Genomic DNA, 24,479 nt, shown 5'->3' with positions numbered 1-24,479 from the left:
TTCCTAGTTAAGAACTTTCTCTGTATTAATTCAGCACTACCAGAAAAGATCAGACTCTTGCTTATGCCCAAGGAGAGGATGTCCTGTCTTGTCTGGGACACAACCACATTTCCCATCGCATGTGTCCGCCCGACATTCATTTATCACTACAAAACCAAAGTCAGGTGTTACAAAACACCAGCTGTGCTTAGGCCAGGAATGAATAATAAAATCATGTACCCTTTACACACCTGTATTCAAAATGTCAAGCAGGCTGTAAAAGTATTGAGCTGCCACCTTAAAAAGAACACAAATTCCATAGAAAATCTCACAGATAGCAAGGCACATTCCAGATCTGGAGAAAATCTGGTTTCATTATTGACACTTGAAACACACTCAATATATTAGACCTGTGCTGGATGTCAGTCTCACTCTAATTACAGCCCAGGACAGTGTTTGGCTAGCTGGGGATGTCCTTTGGATGTGCACAATGCAAGTAGAGAAACAGATTTGCTCCCTTGTTTCTGGCATGGCATCTTATGGAAACAGGAAATTACACTAAACATTTCTTCATTTTAAAATACTTGGAAATTACGTAACTTCAGATGATGATTTTAGTGTTAAGTAGGCTGTGTTTTCTTATCAATCAAACATGAAAAAGGGTATTAAAGAATACAATGTTTCCCATCTTTAGTGAATTTAATGACATTTACCTTTCTATGGTTTATGAGAATTTTTTTTAGTAACTCTAATAATGCCTTATTTGAGGGTTTTTTCAGTAATGTTTTTGGAACATTATTGAAAAGAGATTATTTAAAATACAAAGTATAAAATATTATATTAGCATTATAAGCAATCAAGCAGAAATAGTTCTGTTAATATAGATAAAATACAGACTGCAGTCTGGTGATTGTAGAAGAACTTATTCAAACCTCCTTGTAAACATGAAGATAAAAGTAACTTGTAATTTTTGTGATCTGGTTGATTCTCAATTCTGTGTAATCTGATACTCTGTTTTTCACAATGCACATGTAAATTGACATGAATTTTTAACAAAACTTTCATATTCCCCAACACAGCTACTTGACGACACTCCTGTCTCTCTGATGGCTGTGTCAGCTCCAGACACAGAGGGTTTGAAAATGGAAAAATATGTTCTGTGTTTGTGCTCTAAGAGAAGGGGAGAGCAGTAAGCTCTGAGAAATTTTAATTCAATGAATTGTGACTTTGACAAAACACATTCCTGTAGTTTTGTGTTGTTTGGAGCAGAATTTTCCTTTAGTCAGATCTTAAGTGGTTGCCTGCACGTTCGTTTACTATCTCATTTGTTCCTGATAAAACTTTGTAGTTTGGGAAATCTCTTTCCAAGCATGAAACTTTGGAACAATTTATTCTCTGCTGGCCAGTTATTTTAAATTACTAAAAAAGAAGCCAGGGACTCTTGAAAGATAATTATCTCCTGCTGGATGCCTGCCAGGAGCACAAAAGCTACAAACCAGCCACTCAACATTACCTGAAGATTCATATAGAAACAAACTAAAAAAAAAAACAAAATTGTAATATATTCCTTCCTTCCATTGTTTAAAATACATTCTAACAATATGGAGTTGAAATAGTGGCATTTGTTTTAACCTCTTTTTTTACAGTCTGTTACGCACAATCATGTCTTTCCTTTGGAAAGGATCTCAGGAGTGCAGGGATGTGTTGGCCGTAGAAAAAGCTAATGTGGATACCACCCATCTGCAGGACACGCTGGTTTCCCAGGGGATGTGGAAATCTCATTAAGCTGTGTAATGAAAGACAGTGTACACGGGTATTTGTGACTTCCCCAACTGCGGGGCGATTGACACCGAGTCGCAGATGCACAGCTAGACCGCGGGTATGGAAAACAGCTTAATGCCATCAGCGCCCGCGCGGTTTCATGCTTTAGGGTACGCATTGTTTGAAGACCATGACACTGTTAAATGCAAGCAGAGCCATGAAACCAGCCCTAGCTGACAGCTTATCTCACATTTACTCGATTAAATGGTCATTAGGATTTCAAAAGCCACAGCAGATGAGCCAAGCCTCTCTCACGAGGCTACGGGCCATTTACAAGAAACGCGCGTTACGGCCATTTTGACAAATAAATCATAAACTAAGCAGAGAAAATGTGAGTCATGGCCTTTACTGAGAAAACCACCACATTTGTAGAGCCCAGCTGAGACACCTAGCTGGTGGAAGTGGGTGGATTTAGAGACAGCCCCCACACCTCAAGCCACCACAACCATGGAAATTTGACATTCCATGAGTAGATGAAGCATCTGACTCCCCATCACCCTGGGTCCTGTGACAAAGTCATCCAAAACATAACCAATGCCAAAGGGCAGATCTGATGCTCAGCTGAAGGGAGCAGATGGAAAAGGTCCCTTTGGTCTGCAAGTGTTTATTTCTCCAAAACCAACACATGTCTGTTCTTGGATTATGGTCAGAGGACATACAGTGTTTGTTAAAAATGTCAATAATACAGGTGTAAAAGCTGTTTCCAAAACTTTTTTTTTTTTTTTTTTTTTAAACAAAGTGTTTACTGAAACTGTTGATGTGAGTTAAGTGCAGGGTCCCAGCCACAGCACACTCCTGGGGCTGACTGAAAAAAAGACAGGCAAAGTCAGCCAAAAGAAAAAGCAGAACAAAACCAATAAAAACAGTGTTTCCAATCTCTCAGCAAACTCCATCTCACGCAAACTGAAAGCTACATAAATCTGTTTTGAAGCTGTGCCCTCAACAAACACCTTCCAGCCTGGGTTTTCTTGCAGAGATCTCTGCAGTTTTCTGGGTCAGCAGAATTTACCTACACAAATGAATGAAGATATAGATAGAGAAGATATAGAAGGTATTACTTGTGAAATATTGTCATAGCATTACAGATAATAAATTTGGTAGTAGTTACCACCAATAATATACATTTCAAAGTATTCTTTTTCAAATGAATGCTTTTAAAAAAGTCTCCATTTGCGTAGTGAAATAAAAAAAAAGATATAAAAAAAGATTTTTGTTTTTAAATTATCATTGGCATGCCTTAAAAAAACCTATAAACAAGAAGGGGCAAAAGAGCACAAAGTAAACCTTGTTTCAAAGTCAATGAAACTTATCTGCAATTTTCAGTTTCTGTACTTTCAGTAACTGCACTTTCATACTTTCAGTAATTGTATTTTTAGTTTGTCCTGTCTTTTCTCAGATTCCCTCTCCAGGATGCAGGCATATTGAAATAGAGTAAGCTGAGAAAAATCCCTAACTCCAACCTAAGCCAAAGCAAAATAATAAATCTTCTTGAAAGGAAGCTCAACAAAAATAAAAATAATTTCATGGTCTATCCTGAGCCAAAAAAATGTAAAAATAAGAAACAACTAGAATTCGAAAATCATTGTTTTTCATCTGCAACAAAACAGATCTTCAGGGTTTTACAAACTAGTATTAAACATCTGACCTTCTGTCATCTAAGACATTATGATTTCAACTACGTAGACTGAAAACCTAATTAAAAAGTAAGTTTTAAAAAGCTGCAGACTTTCAACTGTTACCTCACCTGAAGAAACCTTTGCTACACTTACACAAATACAATGTATGAGATGATGCCTTAGGGAATGATGAAGAGATTTATATATACATATATATATATATATAAATACATATACAAACCCATAAATATTTGAGATTATATATGTATTATACAAATTTTATTACGAACATAGTAAAGATGATGCTATATATTTAATATATTTTGATATATTTATGCTGAAAGTAAAGCTTATCCTAGGAGCATTTTGCAAAAACCAAACCTTCATGGGACTAATTCATAATGCAAGCTTTCATATCTGAATGTGTAAAATCCTGTGAAGTAGACTGATGCTATCATTATTCCTATCATCTTCCAAGTAAACTCTATTTGCCCAAACATTTATGGGTACCAGCAATAATGTAAAGCCCATTAAAAAACCCTTTGATCATCCTCTTTCCAAGCAGGGTTTAAAATCATGCCTTACCTATATTTTCAACAATATCTGACATATTTTTAATTTTCTTTCTCTTGATGAACTTCATCTACCGTTTGGGTCTGTTCAGCTGTTTATACTCCACAAGCATGCTAATCACACAAGTGATAAATGCAGTCACTTGGGAATTTTGCGTGTTCAATTGACTCTCAATAACTCTTACAATTATAAACATTAGGTCATAGTCTCACAGCCTCTCCTTAAGGAGGCAATATATCCTGGAACACCATTTTCCTTGTGTGGTCTTGAGCTCTAAAACACCACTGGCAAAATGTCAGCAAAAACGCAAGCAATTTAGGTTTCTATCCCACAGTCAGTATCATTATATTGTTCCTGAAAACAGATCACAGTTGGAGCTTTGTGGGCACTTCATGAAACCTCCTACCCCTTCCCCACCCAGTCAGTTTTGATGCCAGCTGATGGGAGATGCTGATTTTGGCAGTAGCTGGCTTATTTTATTAGGCACAGATATGGTTTGGACTTGTTTCTTGAGAGTGTCCTAAGTGGGATGTGCCCCATCCCCACTGCGCAGCCACATGGACATCCCACAGCTCCTTCCCTTGGGAAGCAGCCAGAAGGATGCTGGGACAGTGGAGAGAGGAAGGCTCAGGATTATTTTCCTCACAAGTCACTGTGTTCACAGCCTCCTTCTTAGAGGATTTACAGCTCCTCCGCCTCCCTACTGAATATGAAACACCAGTTGTATCCTCAGGGCCCCTGTGGTGCTCCATTTATCTCATCAGTGCTATGTAACAGAAATTAAAAACACCAGCCTAGTTTGGGAGAAAAAACCCAAACCACAAACCAACCCAACAAATGAACAAATGCCACAGGAGTGTCTGAAAATCTTCTACATGGAAGATGGTAAATAGCAATCTATATTGGAGGAAAAAGCAATTTTTATATCAGTTAGCAACAGTCATCTCTTTTTTCCCCCAAATCCTGCATGGCTTGAGGATATAAGAAAATGTACACAGCTTGTACTTAAAAAACAGTGTTTCCTCTGCTGATTTCACTCTGCAGTGTGAATTGAGATCATATTCAAGACAAGTGGAATAGAGATCCTAAAACCTATTAAAATTGTGGCTCTTTGCTAGTTTTGCCTTTTCTTAAACATTACAGCAAGCTTACAGCTGTCACAGCTGAAAATATTCTTTCATATTTCCCTATAACCCAGATAAAAATTACAGATACTGGGGGGTGTCAGAGACTACAAAGTCCTTTCCAGCCCTGATTTTACCTTTGGATTTTCATTTCAATGGATAGATAGCAGAGATCATATATTGTCTGAGAAAACCTTATTACTGATACCTCTCCAGAGAGTGGAGATAATTCATGTACTTCCATTTTCTCCCATACTGTTTGCTCATTTTAGACTTTTCCAAGAAAGTTAATGTTTCTTGAGATCTCCACCCATTTTTTCCTAAACTGTACCCCCTCTGGAAATCCCTGCCGAAATAACAGCATGAGATACAGCTATTGGCTTTAGAACTGGAACTATATTTTCAGATCCTGACCTAGACACAGTAACTGTTCCTAGCCTGTAACAACTAATGGCAGAAAAAATATTTGGCTTATTTCTGGCTTCCTTTTCTAGGTGCCACGCACAAAAAAAAAAAAATAAAAATCTCTGTACTGGGAAACAACAAAAAATCAAACAGCAAAAGTAAAATTGGAGAACAAGATAGGATGCAATCACGGGAAGAACGTCCAGTCACCTGATCCATCTGAAAAGGTGGCTTTGCTCCTCAGTGAAGCTTGCCTGTATTCCCATAAGTTCCTCTGTCCAAACTCAGGGAGTTTAGGCGTGGGATTTGTTTTATTTCAAAATTGCATTTGGGAACACATTGACCCACAGCACGTAACTTCATCACATTACTATCCTAATTTTTTTGAAAATAAACATAAAAACTAAAATATCCCCACAAGCCAAAATCCACTGCTTTACTTTTCTATAAATCTTTCAATTCAGCTCATTGTACCTCCTGGTCTAAGACTTGTCAGGTTGTTAAATTGACACAGAATACTAAATTTCACTTAACAATTTCATCAGGATTTGATAAAAACCAAACCTTTGGTATTGTTTATTTACTTGAATTTTTTTCCATTCTGTTTGTTCCACATACGAAGTTACAGGATTGTCACCATGTGGCATGTGCCAAACCCAAGCACCTGTGAGGCTGCATTACTCTTCCAGTATTTTCCAGCACCCTGACTCCTCCTGGCAACTAGTTACCAGCTCATGTGGTGGTTATTTCTGAAGAATAAGCTGTGTCTGTGCCTAGGACTAAATGTGCCAGTAACTTGCAAATATTGCAAGCTTGGCAATATTTGCCTTCTTTTTTTTAAATGATCATAATGCCTTTGGTGGTGGTCTGCTGCCATGACTCATGATTGCACTGTTCTTCATTCATCTCCCAAGGACGTAAAAAATAAAAAAGAGCAGAATCTGACCCCAAAATCTCTGGCATTTGTGGTAATGACCCTTAAATATAGAAGGCTGGGAGAAGACAGCTCTAAATGCTGGATGAAAAGTTGAGTGGATAGCTAGGACAGATTTACCTTGACTTCATCCTATAAATTCTTGTTCCATAGTAAAATCCTACCCATGGTAAAAATCATCTAGATGGAGCAATTCTACAAATGATGGAAAATTGAGCCATAGCTTCTTTCTTTCTGGCCATTGAGTAATTTAAACTTGGTTTAAAATTATGTTTTCAAAGACTCTTCTGTCCTTCTTGGATGAGAGACGCACTGAGAAGTTCGACAAAGCAGAGAGCTCATTGTAATAATGTTAATTATCCTGCTTCAGATCCCTGTTTACAGTCGCAGAGAAAGGATGTATTTTGTCTTCACATAGCCTTAAGCAAACCCAGGGTCTGACCCTGCAGCCTCTGGAACGCAGTCAGGACTGTTGGGGAGATCATATCGCCCATGTCGCTGCTGTATCAGCTTTCTGCTGGCATCGCTTCAGTTCTTCTTACAGCAACAATCTCCTTTTTCTTAGCCCTCAGCTAACTTCCAGCTTTTACTGGTGCAACTGCTGCTTTCTCAGTTATTCCAACTTTCAGGGTCAATGCAGAGTCAACCTCCAGATTAAGTCTTCTCTCTCTTACTATCTGGTAATGAGAATCTCTGAAAATCACCTTAACAAGACAAGACACTTCTTCACTCACCTAATGGAAGATAGCAAAGCCAAACTATTCCAGCTTGTGTACCTGCAGCCTCCAGGCTGGATTTGAGCACGCATACAAAAAGTTTTCTTTTTACATGTGTCTTGAGACATCTAATTACAAAACTGCCACTTGGAACAACAACATAAAGGACAAAAGTTCTGTTCTTTGAAGAACATCATGGCTATTAACCAAAACTGTATCCCTAAAAATACTGTCTAATTGATGTTAAAATCTGTTGATCAGGTACTGAGAAAAGCAGACTCAAACATTTCTCCCCACCCTCAAAAATGCAATGCCATACTGTAAACTAATTAAAATTTTAATTTTTCAAGAATTTGTGCATGGTCGTGACATTAGGGCTCTAATTCCATTTCAGGTTTTAAATCATTCTGTACAAAAGACTTGTCATGATTTAGATCCATGAAAGAGACTCTTGACATTTCAAACTCCCCATGTTATCCTGCTAGGATTCAAAAGGAAAAATCAACACTCAGGACTAGACAAAGAATGCTCTACTCTAAAAGTGTATTAGTAAGCTCCTTGGGAAAACCTTCAGTTTAAACACAACTCTGGTTTATAGCAAGAATTTTCTATATTTCCTTGTTTTGTTTATTTCCAGGGATATTTGTTCCCTGCTAACAATGACAAGGGAGACGTTCATAAAGAGGCAGCACCATCACAGGATGTTGAGCGCAGCCATGGAAGTCATTCGGACAAGAGATAAGATTTCCCACATCCACCACATTCAATAGCAAGGCTAAAATGCCAAAAAGGAAGGAGCCCATGATTTTAAGGCACCGTATGATGACTGTGTGAGCCTGAGGGTTTCCATCCTGATGCAGTAATCAGTGGTAGAACCACAGGTACGGGTGCAAATGTGAGGAGCTGAGCTTGTGCCAACACAAACACAAAATACAAAACGCCTCCAGGCTGGAGCAAGCAGGACCACAGGGGGCTGCTGGTTTCTGACGTGTGAAGGTGGCCCTGGCATTTCCCATGAGAGCTGGGAATACGCTGGCTCAGCGTGGCCACTGGATAATCGGCTACATGACACATAAAGGACACAGTTTTGCTGGCTAGTGAAAGCACCTGAGCTATGCAGTAGAAGGAAGGTAACTCTAAGGTGGGTGCTTGCATAAAGATGCCTGCAAGGTGTTGTCACCATGTCCAGAATTCCCCATGCAAACCAGTTCCAAATCCAGAAGATGATTTTCACTTGAATATGGCCCTGCATCTAACAAGACTCATGTCTACAAGCTTGGTACTCATCATCACACAAAGAACTACATCATTTTTTAACTAGGAGTGCCTTCTACCTTTCCAAGAGGGTTATTGCTTCTTTCCATCTCTAGACCACTTCCCTCTTGCCATCAGGCCGTCCCCGTTTCTGAAAGCCTTGTGCCAGGTATGCCTCCTCATCCTTGCAAGTTAATGACCAGATTACTCAGGCTCTTCCAGCTGAGGTCTTGTCAAGGGTTTGCACATTAGTATTTTTCACTGCTACTGAAAAGACTTCACCACACAGACTGCGGCACCACACTTGACTTTCTTATTTCCAGTTCCTGGTTGTCCAGCAATCAAAGCTTTCCTCCTGTGCCTTGCTCAGCTGATAAGCTTCCCACTTGCAGTGCCGTCTCCTCAAAGAGACAATTGCCCCAACACTCCCACTAGACCAGATAAATTTATTTTACCTACAACAGGCTGCCTCTTTAAAGGATACATGGAACAGCAAATGGTTTAGGTAATCCCTGTTGGGGACCAATTGCTGCCAAGTTTAGACTACTATTTATTTTCTCTCATTTCCAGACATTTAAGTACCAGAGGCGATGATCCACTAAGCAAGAGTGTTAGAAAAGCACAAACATTCCAGGGATTGCATATATTCCTCTAAAAAAACACTGAAGAAAGTCTGACTAGAATGATATCTCTAAAGCAGACAGAACATGCAGCTTTCTCCCCTGTGAAACATGTCCTTTGGCTTTTCTCAGATGACAGAAAAAGGAGCACTTCAGAGCACCTCCTCACAGTTCTGGGTACCCCAGGGAAAGCACTCTGTTTTTCTCTGAATTCTAACAAGAAGTCCAAAGTTTTCAAAGACATAATTCTCCCCTTATTTGTTCAAGTTAATGGGTTTTTCCTTGTCACTGCCATGACAGACTAGTGGTTTCAGGGACACTTGTCCTGCATCTCTACATTTCCAAATCTATGTGTCCCAGAAAAAAAATCCACAATTAATTTTCTGTTCAAAATCAAAATTACAAATGCAGTTTTACATTTGTGATCAGATGCATGTCTTTAATTTCCTCTCAGACTCACTGCATGGTACCATGTCACACAGCAAGGAACAAGGACAGTGTAATCCTGCCATGTTCTGATGCTGGCAGGGCTCCCCTCCTGGGCATATCCAATTCCTGCTTTGGCAGACTTACACACTCTCCCCAGACTCCTGATAAGGCTGAAGTGTTTTCCATCAGAGATGCTTACTTGCTGCACTGTTTTAGCAAAATTATGGTATTTGCAAGCAAATAAAAAAGAAAATTTTGAGGCTGCTTTGCAGGGATCTACACAAAACTTCATGAGTTAAAATGACACATTTAGGAAGGCAAAAATGCAGACCTGTAACAAAAACCACTGCTGAGCCTCCTGGATAATTAACAAGGAAAAAGAGAGAGTATGTTCTGCCTCAGCATCTGGAAGGAGCAGACTCAACCTTAAAATTAATTATCTTTTCTACTCTCTGCATTTCAGGGATAAATGTAGGAAAATTCAGAGAATTGAGAAAGTGATGTGAAGGTGAAGGAATACAGAGCATCCTCCTATTTGGCCTGACAAAGATATTGAACACAGACTTGATCACATTCTAAAGTGATATTTCTGACCTGTTGGTTTTGTTTTTCACATAAGCAAGTTGCAAAGTTCTACCACATACCAGGATTAACTGCTCCCTCCTATTTCTTTTATTCCACATACCCTTTACTTGAGCACAGGTCCTCAGATGATACACAGGCACTGGACTCCTACCAAACTCAATGGGTTGAAACATCCAAATGCTTCAAAGAGATCCAAAGAGATCATCCATCTCTTAGGGCATCACAGGGCTGAGAATAAACATACACTCATCTTGACAGGACAGGGCTAAAACCACTAAGTCTCATAGTTTTTAGTGAAGATACATCAGTTCATTGAAGATTCCCAACTTTTTAGAATAATTGCATATATTTTATTTATTTATTTAGAAGCAGCCAGAAGTGCTGACCAGCCAAACAAATTATGCAAGAAACCTGGGTTTTGCTAAGTTTTTGCTGGGGCTTTTTCTGTTGCTGTTTTGTTTTTGGTGTTTTTTATTTCCTTTAATCTTGCATAACCAACAATCAAAAATAACTTTAAAAATCTATGGTGAGACAGAAGAGTTTTAAAAAAACCAGAACTTAATTGCTCATACACAACAATTGCTGAGTTAGATGATTCATTGTTAAATACAATCAAATTACTTCATCCTGATGGGAACTGGGAGACCTCACAAAAGTTGAATTTCAGAGATGAAATCTTGTTTTCACCATTATTTAAAGCAGTATAAATCTAGAGAAGTTCAATCAAATCTAATGGAACTATATCCATTTTGCACTAGTAGTGCAAAACAGGTTTTGGCTCCAGCTATTTTTTTTTGCACACAGGCATTAAACCCAAACACAAAGTATTCATGGTCACCTGGATGAGAGAGTAATTTATGTACCATTTTTTATGTGCATATGCTGTTGTATCTCAGCCTAAACTTCTTCCAAGGGAATCCATACTTTGCCATTGCAGACGGCTAAAAGATTGTCAGAACCTTTCTAATTCCAAGAGCTGAGATGGTAAGTTTATAAATAATTTCTTTTTGTTATGGTTTTCAGCCTTATACTGTAAAAGGAAAACCTCAGGATGGCTAATCCTCCATCTAAACATTGACTTTACAAAGGGAATGGTGAAACATCCAAATGTAGCCTATGAATGCCCTCAGAGCAGTTAACATAAAAATACATTGTGGAAAATTTACTCTTTAAGAAGGAAATTTATAAAATGAAGTCATATGAAAATCAGTAGGAAAAAATGCAAACCAAAGGCAGCAGGTGTCTGTGCCTCTCAAAGTCTGTCAAAGATATGCATTTAGTCTGAATAAAGCAGGCAGATAATCTGCCATGCTCTATGTATCTGCTACCAAATAATGAAAAACATCTTACACCTATTCGTAAAACTTGTATTTCAGGAAGGGCTGCAAAAGAAATGTTCTGCCCAATAAACTAAGCTACATTTCATAAAGGTATCATGAAATGTCTCAGGTGGTCTTTCAATCAGGGAATATTTTCCTACAATGCAGTAAAAGACGGAAAAGCATCTCCAAAGACAAACAACTTCATTTAGTCTCCAGCAACAAGGAAAAATGTGGAATTATTTTAAATCTGCAGTTTAGTCCGTTTAAAAATAAAGCTTATTTCTAATAGGAGCTAGCATCTACTTCTGTATTTATCAAGACTCTGCTTCTCCAAATAAAACTTCCTCATCAACAAACTTTTTCATACATACAAATGCGCTTAGGTACTACAGTTTTCCTACCAAAAAAATCAGGATCAAGGTAGCTTTTCATTCAGATGCTGCTATCCAGCTGCAGAACATCAAATTGACACTCGACTTCCAAACCCGTATTTTAGGAGTCTCTGCTTATCTCTGCTTTGCCATCAGGTAGTTTGGGATGATGTAAGGATACATGGGCCAAGTCTTCTCCTGCAGCCCAACAGGGGAATCAGGCTGTGTTTAGGATCAGTTCTAAAACTCATGTTCTCAAGCACTTCCCACAAATATCAACCACATGCCTACAGAGCAAGACATCACACAGACATTTTCAGTTCTCTGCTGCTTTGCAGCTCTTTTCCACATGCATCCCATTGAAGCAGGCAGGATATTAAATCTTTTGAAACACTTAATCTTCTCACAGCTGAGACAGTAATAAACACTTTCTGTAATTTTTCATCCTTTGGGCCATTATATTTCCAGGAAGCAAGGTCACGATGGCATTTAATAAAAGGGTTGCTAGATTTGTTTGGTTCTTTCTTCCAAAAGAGAAGCCTTACAGAGGCAAGCAACAAATGGAACAATATGGAATACAGCCAGGATCTTCAGACCTAATACACAATTAAGAGGAATCTGAACACAGGAAAGTTTTCCCTCTAATTCCATCCTGAATATATATTTGTCCTGTATTAAATCTTTGTCAACTCCTTGAGGAAAATTTCTTGGAAGAGTTTTCTTTTCATTGGAAGTACTTATAAGTGTAATGACTGTAAGGTCAATGAAAATGTTTGAGGTCTACTTTTACTGGTATTTAAAAATATCCAGAGGTCTATACTGCAAACAAGGATGTATAAATAAATATATGTGTATTTTTGCCATTGTTGTTCCTGACTACTTATTTTCTACTGCTCTTTTCACTCTGCCACAGTTATTTTCACTGGAGATGTTCCAGTGATGTACCATTAGCTTACTCCCACTGTGCAAATACTCTGGATACTTTTGAAACATAAGAAAACATCTCAAAAATCTAATTTGTCTCTTGGTGGATATGAAAAAATATACTTTTTAAAATGTGCATTTTTTCTTCTTATCTCAAACAGTAGTATTTTGTTGAACTGGAATGACAGCAAATCACCAAAGTAAACAAAGTCTAGAAAGTTATTTGAACATTTGATTTACAGCAATTTTCTTTGCTGTAGCAGGAGTGCTACATCTTCAGCATAAGCTTTCAGGTTCTCTTTCTCCCCTGTGAGACATAAATTAGGCTTTCCCCTCCATTTTATAGCTGGAGAATTAGGTAATACTGACATCCTATAGAAAAGGTTAGTGGGTAACTGCAAGCAGAATTTGGCATGATACAGCTCCTTGAGGAGCAGAGAAATGATGCCCAGGATCTAGAAGGGGACTCCTGGCAAGCCCCTCCTAAGGCTGAACCCCACTGCCTCCCCGGATCACAGCGCTCCCACCGATGTAAGTCTGGAGGGGCACTGTCCAGGACCCTTCCAGGCACGGTCAATAAACCACAAACTCAAGTGTGGGTCAGTGCGAGGACAACAAACAGCAAAAACAAGACTCTGGCCAAGAATCTCAGCCTGGAAAACCAGGCAGAGAATTTGCTTTGTTGGTAAGATGCGTTCAATCTGCTTTAACATCTTTCTGCATTCTTTTTTTTTTTTTCATGGAATGCTAAGAATAATTATGAAGAATTCCCCAACTGACGCACTTTGGTGTAGGTCCAGGGAAGTCAGCACAGCTATGGAAATGCAAACCTCTGCAAGTCTTTTCATACAACCTCTTTAGTACCCATGCAGGGACTAAGAGAGACATCTTTTAACAGAGGTGAGCTTCTAAGAAAAATTGAAAAGGGGCCAGTCCTGCAGACACAATCATAAAATGTTCTTAAGCTCCTCCTTTTCTGTGCCACACGGAAAAATTTCTACAGGAAAAGGGCCTAATTTAAGATCAAACACAAGGAGAAGGTTTGATTGCACTCTGACTTTACTTTGAACCCAGAGGAGATTCAGGAATGCATGTCTGTCTTTACAAAACCTTGTGGATAAAACTCTTTGCTGAGATTATATGACAGCAAAATTTCCATTTCTCTTTAAGTTTTAAAACTAAGAGGAAATATCGTGTTAGCTTGCTGTGAAGCAAGCTTTCCCTATCTCCTCATTGATCACGTACAGCGAAAAGAACTGGAACCTGGACTCGTAAAGCAGACTCTGAACAGAAATGTCTGAAAACTGGGAAGGGTCAGATTGTCCCAGTTCCCTCTGTCATCACCAATTTACTGTGCATTGATGGAAGTTAGAAATGTAGGGAACTGAAGTGTGACACTGAGCAGGGCAACACTCTTGGAAGTAGCATTTTCTGTATCTCCTGGTTTGCTACTAGACAAGCTGGAAGGTGAGCAGGATGAGGTAGAATAAAACCTAATCCCTCATTCTCTATTTCTAATTACATTCCCCATTCCATCTTATGTTTCTTAGTTTTAAAATGAGAAGAGCATGAAATGAATACTTTTGCATGAAAACTCTAAAAAAAACCCCAAACCCCATTAAATTAAAAGCAAACAAACCCCCACAAACTAAACAACAAACTAACAAACAAAACAAAGAAGTAAAAAGTCCCAAACTAAACCAAACAACACAAAAACCACAAAGCCCCCACAATGACCTATTTGCAAGAGGTTCCTTATCTCTCCGGGCCTCCAGGCAAGTCCTGTAGAGTAGACACACACTTTCCTCAGGGAGAACAAAACAAACAGAAAACCCTTTTAAAATCCAAATATACATCAAAATAACCTTCATACAACTGCCTAAGCAAACATAGTATTTTGCATACAAGTGGCCTATTAAGTAATATATCAAGAAATCAATGTCTGAGGCACCGCAAGAGTCACAGTCCGAGGCACCACTTGCCCTTAGACTGTCCAGGCCACTGTGCAAACCAACAGCAGGGTTCATCATGCTACAGAATTCCAAAGATCAGCCCAGGCTGACAGCATTGTCTGTCTGCCACTGCTCCTCACTCCTGCCTCAGGAAGCTGCAGTTAAAAGCACATATTCCCAGTAGCATTAAGCATTTACCAAACAGTAGCTCTAGTCCTGGTCCCTCAAGTCTCTTTCTCACCCTCCACTTCTCAAACACTAACAACTACCAAAAAAAAAACACCAAAAAACCTGTTTTCACCTGTTTTTTTTCCTCTTCCCACAGATGCTGTTTTAAAGATTAAATAATTTTCCCTTTGGCTATTTTTGTTTCAACTCTCCAAGGCAATAATCTCTAAACTAAGGGGTTTTGTCAGAATTCCAGAGAGCAGTGTTTAGGAAATGACACCACTATTTTGGTGCAGCTATGATAATAAACTCTTTAGTGAAAATTGAGTATGATAATAACATCTTATTGAGTAGGCAAGATGTCCTGTTTACAACATACATTAAATGTGTTGAATATGACCACAGAAATATTAACATTCCACAGAGACACTGGAGCTCTGGGCAGGAAGTTATTTACAAAGAAAAAATGCATCCAATAAAGTTATTTTCTCTCTCTTATACAGACTTCTGAGCACACTTCTTTTCTGGGTACTTTCAAAAATTTCTATATTTTCAGCATTCATCCATTTTTCATGAGATATTATGATAACACTTTATGTATTTCTTCATCCATTTTGAAGACTATACAGTATAATTTCTTGGACAGGCACACTTTGTTACAGACAATTAGGTGGTCAACCTTCCTCCTTGAGGGCTGATAATGAGATGATGAAGCCAGCATGAACACTGCTACTTTATACTGGAAGATATGCACCAATAATTTTTCCATAGAAAGAGAAATAATACGTTTTCTAGCCCAGATGAATACTGTTTTATATTTCTCCAAACTCACACTCTACAACAACTTGCCATTGACCTATAATATGCTTATTCATTTTTTCAAAAAATGATCCACTTAAAAACTTGGATTATAGCTTAGATTTTGCCTCTCTTTCCCACTTAAAATGCTGTGTCTGCACCACTTTATCTTGCAGTCCATTTGAAAAGGATGGAGAAGAATTCTGTTTAATGTGTGTTTACTACTGAGTGGCTGCTAAAATTTATACAGTTAGTACAAACACTATGTATTTCACCTCATTTCAATTACGGCACTGATTGTCAATTAAAACAAATGTGGTTAGAACTTGAAACTAACAAAGAAACTCAGAAGAAATTATTTACAATAGTGGATGCGTGATAAATGCTTGATGGTCTTGTACTTCATTTTTTGAACCAGGATCAGCAATGAAATCAACATAACACAATGGAAAACACTCTTTAAGGGAGAAGGATTTTACAAACACTAAGCTCTGAGATTACTGCCTAAAACTGAAATTGTTTTCCTCCTCAACTGTTAAACAGAGCTACTCTCGAGGAGATGCAAACAAATTGGTTTTTTTTACTGGGCCAAGAAGAAATCAAGTCAGCACTGTATGGATTCTGCTTTCCATTGTTTCTGCTTACAATTGGAACCACATAGAAGAACTGGCATAGTAGAGCAGCAGGGTGACATTTGCTACTGTTAGTTTATAAAAGAAACTCCTATTAGTTTGAAAACTGAAACCGAGCAAACAGAAAATGGACAACACAGAGAAAAAAAAAATCTGAGCAGACTTTGGGGAAAGCTTTTTTTTACTGCAAATCAAAGCTCTGCTTGTTTGGGGTGGTGGGCGCAATTAAAAAGAGGAACCCTTGGAGTGATCCATGTGGACGGTATGAGATGTAAGCAACACAAGGTCTCCAGAGAGGAGAGACCCTTCTCCCTGTCAGAGATTGATGACAAAGCCCTGTGCCATCCCCAACAGCTTCAGCTGAGTGATGTGGGCACTGAGCACCCAGCAGAGACTCACACTTGGAGACAAAAGTCATCTCACGACCCAGGGCACTGAGGGTGGAGGCCAAACCAACACATTAAACTCAAGGCTGTAAGAATTCATCACAATCTCAACGAAATCCAAAATCACACCTGCCCAAATGACCATCACTGCACAAGAGTGAGTGCAATCTGAAATGAGATCTATCCCAGGTACAGGGCAACTCCTTACATGTACATCAACACCAGGCATCTCCCTCATACCTGCTTAGTGTGAACTTGTTCCCCACATACATGTGACCCTTGTTCCCTTCCACACGTGCAATGAGAGAAAAACAGAACTGCACAGCAGAGGTCTCAAAAAACCTGTTGCTTACATGTTCTTTGTACTGGGCAATGGCTTTCACAGCAGAATATGGGCAATCCTCTCTTACCTGGGATCTTTAGCAAGCCTGATCTACTTTTCCACAAGTAGTTTAAATATTTCATGCTTAACTTCTTCCCAAAAACTCTTTGCTATGACAAGGAAGGCAGGCAATCTGAACAGAGTAAGGACTGAAAGGGAAATTTAAATATCTGCTTGTAAGTTGTCCCTCCTGCCCCTGCACAGACACAGAGAGGGACAGAGAGGGAGAGAGATTTTCCAGACTGAGGAAGGAAGGAAGGGGAGAGGCTGTCAAGGGAAGATGCATCAGGGCCTGTAGCTTAGCTCCAAGTCTAGCTGGGAGAACGGGAATCAATCCTCCCAGGAGTGTGTGCGTGCGGGTTTTTGTCTGATTTTGGCTGATGTTTTGTTTTTATGGGTTCAACTTAAATAGAAGCTTGGAAGTATTTAAATTTTACTTCTTTGGGGAGTGATTACCTCCTTTCTGTCACACACGTATCTGTCACACAAACCACCACAAAGACAGAATTTTTGTCTTTTTATGGCTGTATCAGTTCTTTTTTCTGCTTGCTCCATGCCCCTGGGTGTTTTGTCCTTTCTCTTCACTGCTGCTCCATATATTTATCCTTCCATTCCTGCCTTTTCTGTCTTGCCTGTTTTGTCTGCAATCAGCACAGCACAACTCAGCTCAATGGGTGTCTACCACAATGGGAGCAGTAATACAAGTATTAATAACATCCTGCTGTTAGCAGGAGAGACTACAATCACTTTCTTGAGGACAAAACAGCCTGACCTTAGGGAACATATACAATACTTAAGATAATTACAAACGTCATGTTCCCTTTGGCGGCCTATTTTTATTACCTATTTCGTATCAGGCATGGGAGGCCCTGGGGCTACTATTTTGTTTGTCTGGAGTCTCTGAGCTAGACGACATGGCCAGCAAAGTCAGTTCATATTTAACCCTATATTCTGTAGATGAAAACCATAATGCAAAGCACCTGGGTTTCATTATCAATCAAACCACCAAGCAGGGCACTTATCATAAAGCTCCTGGCTTGCGAGTTCTAAAATTCTCCAAACTGCTTTGATGTGAACATCAAAAACACCTGGACTACATGAACGACCACCTGCCTGACCTCATCCTTTAATTAACACATCGTACCTGAGAGCACCACTCACAGTAATTACACAGCGTTCTTTAAGACCATTAATTAAATTGTTTCATTTTGTAGTGAACAGGCTGAACAGAGGAGACACTGCGCAGGAAACCCACAGGAGCACCACGTTTTGCTGCAGGAGCCTCTGCTGCAGCCAGTATCATCCACATCTGCTGAGACCTCAGGTGTCCCTAACATCACCAAAACCCAGAAATAATTAAGTTTCTTATTCTCAGCACCTGAAAAGTGACGCAGAAAGTCAAGGCCACCCAAGTGTAGTGTGGAAGCCTAAAGACAACTGTGTGGTGTTGGTGTTACCCTCAACCAGCAGATATTCACAATGTGTCTCAGTAGCTATGAGCAATCTGTTCCCTTGGCAATCACAGCAAAGAAAAATGAATGAAACTCAAGACTGAATGCAATCAGAACCATACAACCTGAAGGTGCAACTTCCAAAGCAACAGTGAGAAAAAAAAAATCATGGAAAGCTAGGAAGAATCTCTTGGCACCATTGTAGCATACACCTTTTTGTAAAAAAAGTAATGTCTTGAAGAAAATTTTATTCATATATATGTACAAAGTTCTACCTGTCATGACAATTCCCTGGAAGATTTTTTTTTTAATGTGTATATATATGTACATTCTGTATGTTTAGTTTTTGAAACCAGTACAAAGTTTGAAATCATGTTCTCTCTAAATTTTCAGCAAAATTCTACTATGCAGTGCATTTCCCTTCAAGATAACTGGAGATTAGGCAGTAGTTTGCTCTAATCAGGTTAGTTTCTGTTTAACTGTAATATTATATCAGTTGGAGCTCTTTCAATGATATGGAATAGTCAGCAAAACTTCAGAGAGGAAATGCAATAGCAACTATAAAAAAGAAATTTATGAAAAGTAAAGTCAGAAGATAAGATGACCGAAGATTATCCCTGCTTACTCCAGCTGAAAGCTCCAAAACTATATACAGCAATATTTTCTCATGTTGGAAAGATCTGCTACATGCTTGCTGAGTATCTGGGAACCAGGAATTGCATATGGTCCCCAAGGGCATATTAGTGAAAGTGCTGCTCCTTGTGAAACAGCTACAATCCAACTTATTTGCAATTACTTTTATCTTTTAAGAATGTGCAAAATTATACAGTCTATAAAAAATAGTAGGTTTCACCATTGAAGAGAATAAAAAGAAATGCTTGTGATCTCTGTTTAGCATCAGAACAAAGTAGGGTATAAATATATATGCATTCTCTTTCACAATACATTTGAATTGTCTTTTTGTTAGGAAGTGTAGAACAATTTTTTACAGCATAATTTGAAACCTGAACTGCTGGAAGAACTTATGCAAAATACTTGTAGCTGCAAACTATCAGATGAAGAAGCTGACAACCTACACTGAAATGTGTTTGTCATATTTAAAAGATCTTGCTTGTAAAATACTAAAAAAAAAAACAACAAAAAACCCAAAACAAAACAAAAAAAAACTTACAGATTAAGTTCTTAGCCAAGATTTAAGTTCCACACCATGGAGCTTGTTTGGAGATATATGTAAAGAGTTGGCTCATCTTTACAAAGATTTCACCATCATTAGCTGGAACTGGTGTGCCCAGCACCCGAATTCTAAACTTCAGGACCTTGCTGGTCCTGAAGAAGGAAGGACAGGAGAGGTCTCCATCACTATACACATAAAATTAGGGTATAACCTGTCCTTGCATGCTTCATTTTCAGCAAAAAATGCAGGAGACTACTTATGGTGATGCCAGAGAAAGATGGTTAACTTCTCTTACCATGCCAATAGTCTATTTGTTTTAAAAACAATCAGTTTTGTCAACTAATTTAGACTAACAGTTTCATCTGGATAAAAGAAAAAAATCCCCAAATCTTCCCTTCACCCATGAAGGCAATGGCTGAAGTGTTCTTCCCAGATGTGCAGATCCAGGTTCAAATTTTCATCTGCCTGATTTACAGCTGCTGGTTTCCTTAATTTAACATTTAATAAAAATTTTCTGAGGAGCAGCAAGACTATTTCTTTCATGTCAACATACAACAATATTTAAGTGTCTAGTAGGCAAAGAGATGGGCACAGTCGAGCAATAAAAATGTTCTTGTTTTCCCAAGTTTCATGATTGAATCTTCCTACAACTTCTAACAGCTTCCCACTAGCAAATGTTTCTAAGTACATATACTGAATAACTCTGAATAATTCACTACACTCTCTGAATTCTAACTTAGTAAAATATTTAGCTCTCCTAATATACAACAGTTACTGTGGCAATTAAACTTGTTGGTTTTTAAAAAGGGAGAAACTTCAATTAATAAATTGTACCAGATTAGACGTTGATCCTCCTGAACTCAGAAGTGACATAACCACTACCACTCCCTTATGGGAACACAGCTCCACAACCAGGACGAAGCAAGGGAATACCTGTCCCAGATGCTGCTTTCCTTCTGGACCAGAGCAAAAACATAGAGGAGCACTGTTTAAAATGGAAATGAAGGAAGGACTGTAATGAAAAGGACTGCTGCAAGGATGCACAAACTGAATTGTCACAGGCACTCGAGAAAAATGCAATATTTGTGTAATTTTTTTATGCCAACAGAGTCTTTAGAAGTCTGTATGAGAGTGAAACAGGTTAACATCACATCCAAACAACTGGAGCAGACAGTAACAAGAGACTGGGGTTTCATATTCTCATGCTGCCCTAATTTCCTAACATTTGATGTATTTTGGCATACAGTAAGAATTCAAAAAGACTATACCACTATCAACAAATCTGCAGAAATTCTTCTCCATACCTACCTGATGGGAACATCAGTACTGGGTACTTTGTGCAGTTACGTACAAAAGTTTAAATGAGATTTTCACAGAAAAGATTTTGTATAAGCTCCCTCTGCTTTTTGCATCTGTTCCTCTGTACTCTTATGTAAACAAATACAGAGGACATATAAAAAAATCACAAATCAAACTAAACCAAGGGCCAGACTGCACACATTCAAAAGAAAAAAATACGTCTGATTGTGTACGTGGTTGCTATAACCACAGGGAAAAATGCCAGTATATTCTCAGTGCTTGGCCCCACTTCTGGCTTGGTCCTCAACTTGGATCATCTTTAATCATGAGTAAATCTCGTTAAAAAAAATAGAATCAAGAAATACTTTTTGTGATGAAAAGATGCTATTTTTATTGAAGTGCTCTAAAAACATGCTGATTTTCATGACAAATTCCAGCAGGAGGAATAAAAGGATGATATTACTTTCTATAAAGCATTTTAGTCAGGAATTTTGATGTCTAACTTCATATGTATTCCTTATTTTATTTAACTAATTGCACAACAGATCATCAGCAGTGGTGCACGTTGCCTTGTGCCTGATGTGTTATGATAAATTTTGTGTCAGTTTGTATAATTTCTACACAAATGATACTTTGACCTAGAAAAGAAGTTAGGTGTGTCTGCTAATAGTAAATAGAAGCTGACATTAACCACCCCTTTATCTACCTCTAACAATGTATATAAATTACATAACTATTGTCATTATGAAATACTGTGATAAAGATGTGTAGGAAGATTAAAAAATGAAGTGTTGTGAGAATAAACTATAGAACAGCAAAATCAAGTTTATCTGAAACCCGGAGTGAAAGCTCCTAAAAGCTACAGCTAGGTTTCTACCAAGCTGAAGTTCTTTAAGAGTTGGTTGTCATTCCAGAGATGGAAACTGAATCCTTAAGCTCCTGAATGTCCTATGAAACAAAATCCGCCTTGAGGCACTACAGGATTAGTCAACACTTGCAAGTTTCCTGTCATCTAGTTAACAGCCTCAACCTCAAAATATTAATGAATCTTACACCAAAATGTGTTCTGCCAAGGGCAATCCCACGTGCCTGCTGAGAGCACACCTTGTTACCAGGAGCAGTGGGGGTGCTGTTCTGCCCCTGGGGTTCACACCTCGGGTGGGTGATGCTGCAGGTCCTTGCCAGAGCGTGGCACAGCTCCGAGGGGCAGGACTGACAGCACACTGCAGCTCAGCCTGTGCTCGGTGCAGAGCTGCTCTGCTGAGCACAGTTGCTGCCTCTCAGAGCTGCTGCCCTGCTCTTGTGCATCTCTCACGAAAGAGACCTTGCAGGGTGAGGAATGGAGCCCTCACCAAGCCTAAAGGTTAAACCTTAAAAATACATGATTACACAGAAATGGAATTATTTTCTTTTTTAAAGCAAGAGAGACTTGGAAGTCATAGATATGGAAAATGTTTGAACTAAAACAACCAAGAGGTCGATGTAGCAGTTTCCAAATTCTCATCCACACAGACTGTGCTGATTTGGGACAGTGAATATCGCTTGGGATTGTGCAGAGGGAGAGCTGGGGAGGGAGGCTCATCACAACCAGAGCCCAAAGGTCAGAAATACCTCAGGAAGGATGAAGGAAGGCACAAATGGGACTTGGCAGCTGGACAGAGACCTGCTTTCTTTGCACAGTGGTCCATAGCAGTCAGTGAAGCCTGTGTAGTCCTCCTCTGTCACACACAAAGCAGAATCACTTTCCTCAGACGGATTTTGGGACACACACAAAAGAGCAGGATGGTCATGTGTGTGCTGCCTTATGCAGCTCCCACTCTGGCTTCTTCATTCAGTAGCTCCCCATTCAGAACAGTCTTGTCCACCCCAGTGCTCTGCCCCCTAACCAGAGAAATGCTGCAGGTTCAACCAAGAACCTGCAAAACCCTCCCTGCAAACACTGTCCTTCTCCAAAATATGCTGCCACTGGCTGCTGCAGAGCTGCTTGTAAGAGGGCTCTGCCTCACCTTCACAGTGAGAGGAAAGAGAGAAGAAAAGGGATGCAGGGAAAGGTGGTCTCCATTCCCTGCAGAGCCCTTCCCAGGGACTGTGAGGAAGCTAATGCTCCTAAGAACTGGGCAGTGGCAGGACACTGTCCCAAGTGGCTGTGGCTGCCAGACAGCATGACCAAGCCTGAGAGCAGGGGAGAGGGACAACGCTGCTGCAATATTTGTCTACAGCTCTTTGGAACTAATGCCAAACAGAAGAGATGGACACTCTCTGAAGAGTGGACACTCTCTGTAACACTTTCTACATGTGTTACCGTATTTTTGGTATACAGAAGTGGCTCCTTGCCACATGCAAGCATACACACACAGGCAGAGCACAATTGCCTCCACAAAGCAGCCTCTCATAAGAAGCAGCTTTCATACATGAAACATCTCATCTGTGGGGACGAGGCTAACCTGAGGGCATCAGGGAAGAGATATGTGCGTGCTCATACTTTGTGTACAGCTCTTCAAAAAAGCACGTCCACTGTCAATCACTGACAGCTCTGGACAGCTGTCATCATTAAAACAGATGATGTTTCTCAAACACACAGCTGAAAAATGAAAACTCATTGTTAGATTCATCTTACTTGAGGGGCTGAATTTCTCCTCCAGAAGAAGTTACCACTTCTGAGAGTGATTCATCTACCTAACTTGAGATATATTTATCGTAGCACAAATCCAGACGATCTCAGTGATTATCCTGCCACTGATGCAGCTGTAGCTCCAATGTGGTCCCGGACACCCAGGTCAGAGGAAGCCTCTCTCACAGTATCAAGAACTGTCTGTGGCTTCGGTACAGCAATGAGAACCACACGCACCCTCTCTCTCCAGCGATGTCTCAGAGGTGACGTTTGCAGAGAGTTGCCGAGCCCCTTCCCTGGGACAACTGCAGGACTTGCCAGGGGAGATGCGGAACGCGGGAGGGGTGTGACCAAGTTACCTGCTCCGCTGTCCACGGGGTGGTGGGAATGCCGGGGTGGGCTGGCACAGAGCAGGGGGGAGACAAACAGCTGCCGTCCCTGCGCCTGACACCCGCACGCGTGTGTCCCCCCGCCCTCCCCGCGGGCAGCGAGCCCCCAGCGCGGACACGCGTGAGCCCCACGCCCTCTCTGCCCCGCGCCCTCCGCGGCTGCGGCGCTCACCTGAAGCAGGTGGTGAGCTCTCCCGTGGGTTTCAGGCAGGGGTACCGGGTGGTGGCGATTTTGTTCTCGGAGCAAACCTCCCTGCAAGGCGGGGAGCCGGAGTATTAAAAAAAAACAAAAAAACCAAACCAAACAAAACAAAAAAAACCCAAAAAAAAAAAAAAAACAAAACCAAAAAACAAAACAAAAGCCAGGAAAAAAGAAAAAGAAGGTGGCAGATGCGGAGGACGCGCACAGAAGCTGCCTCGCTACCGCAACACCCACCTGTCGCCGTCCTGCGGCTCCTCCCGGTAGGTCCAGGCGTGTCCCAGCGCCAGGAGCAGCAGCAGCCGGAGCGGGGCCAGGCTGCCGGCCGGCCGCCCCATCGGGCCGTCGCTCCCCTCCGCGCCGCG

General features: G+C 40.0%; 1 protein-coding gene across 1 annotated transcript in view; it reads right to left on the bottom strand.

Annotated features, from left to right (window-relative positions):
• CCBE1 (collagen and calcium binding EGF domains 1) overlaps positions 1–24,473 on the bottom strand; it is a 96,110-nt gene extending 71,637 nt beyond the window's left edge. Inside the window, exons 1-2 of the mRNA XM_041419605.1 lie at positions 24,352–24,473; positions 24,088–24,168 (exon numbers count right to left, since the gene is read on the bottom strand). Coding sequence (XP_041275539.1) covers positions 24,088–24,168; positions 24,352–24,452 — 182 coding nt within the window. The 5' untranslated portion in view covers positions 24,453–24,473. The remainder of the gene's footprint in view (positions 1–24,087; positions 24,169–24,351) is intronic.
• Positions 24,474–24,479: the final 6 nt, after the last annotated feature.

Source organism: Onychostruthus taczanowskii, unplaced genomic scaffold (assembly GCF_017590055.1).
Source record: "Onychostruthus taczanowskii isolate IOZ18803 unplaced genomic scaffold, ASM1759005v1 scaffold108, whole genome shotgun sequence".
Taxonomy (NCBI): Eukaryota; Metazoa; Chordata; class Aves; order Passeriformes; family Passeridae; genus Onychostruthus; species Onychostruthus taczanowskii.
The sequence above is the reverse complement of the archived record's forward strand: the minus strand, read 5'-3'. Positions and strand labels throughout refer to the sequence as shown.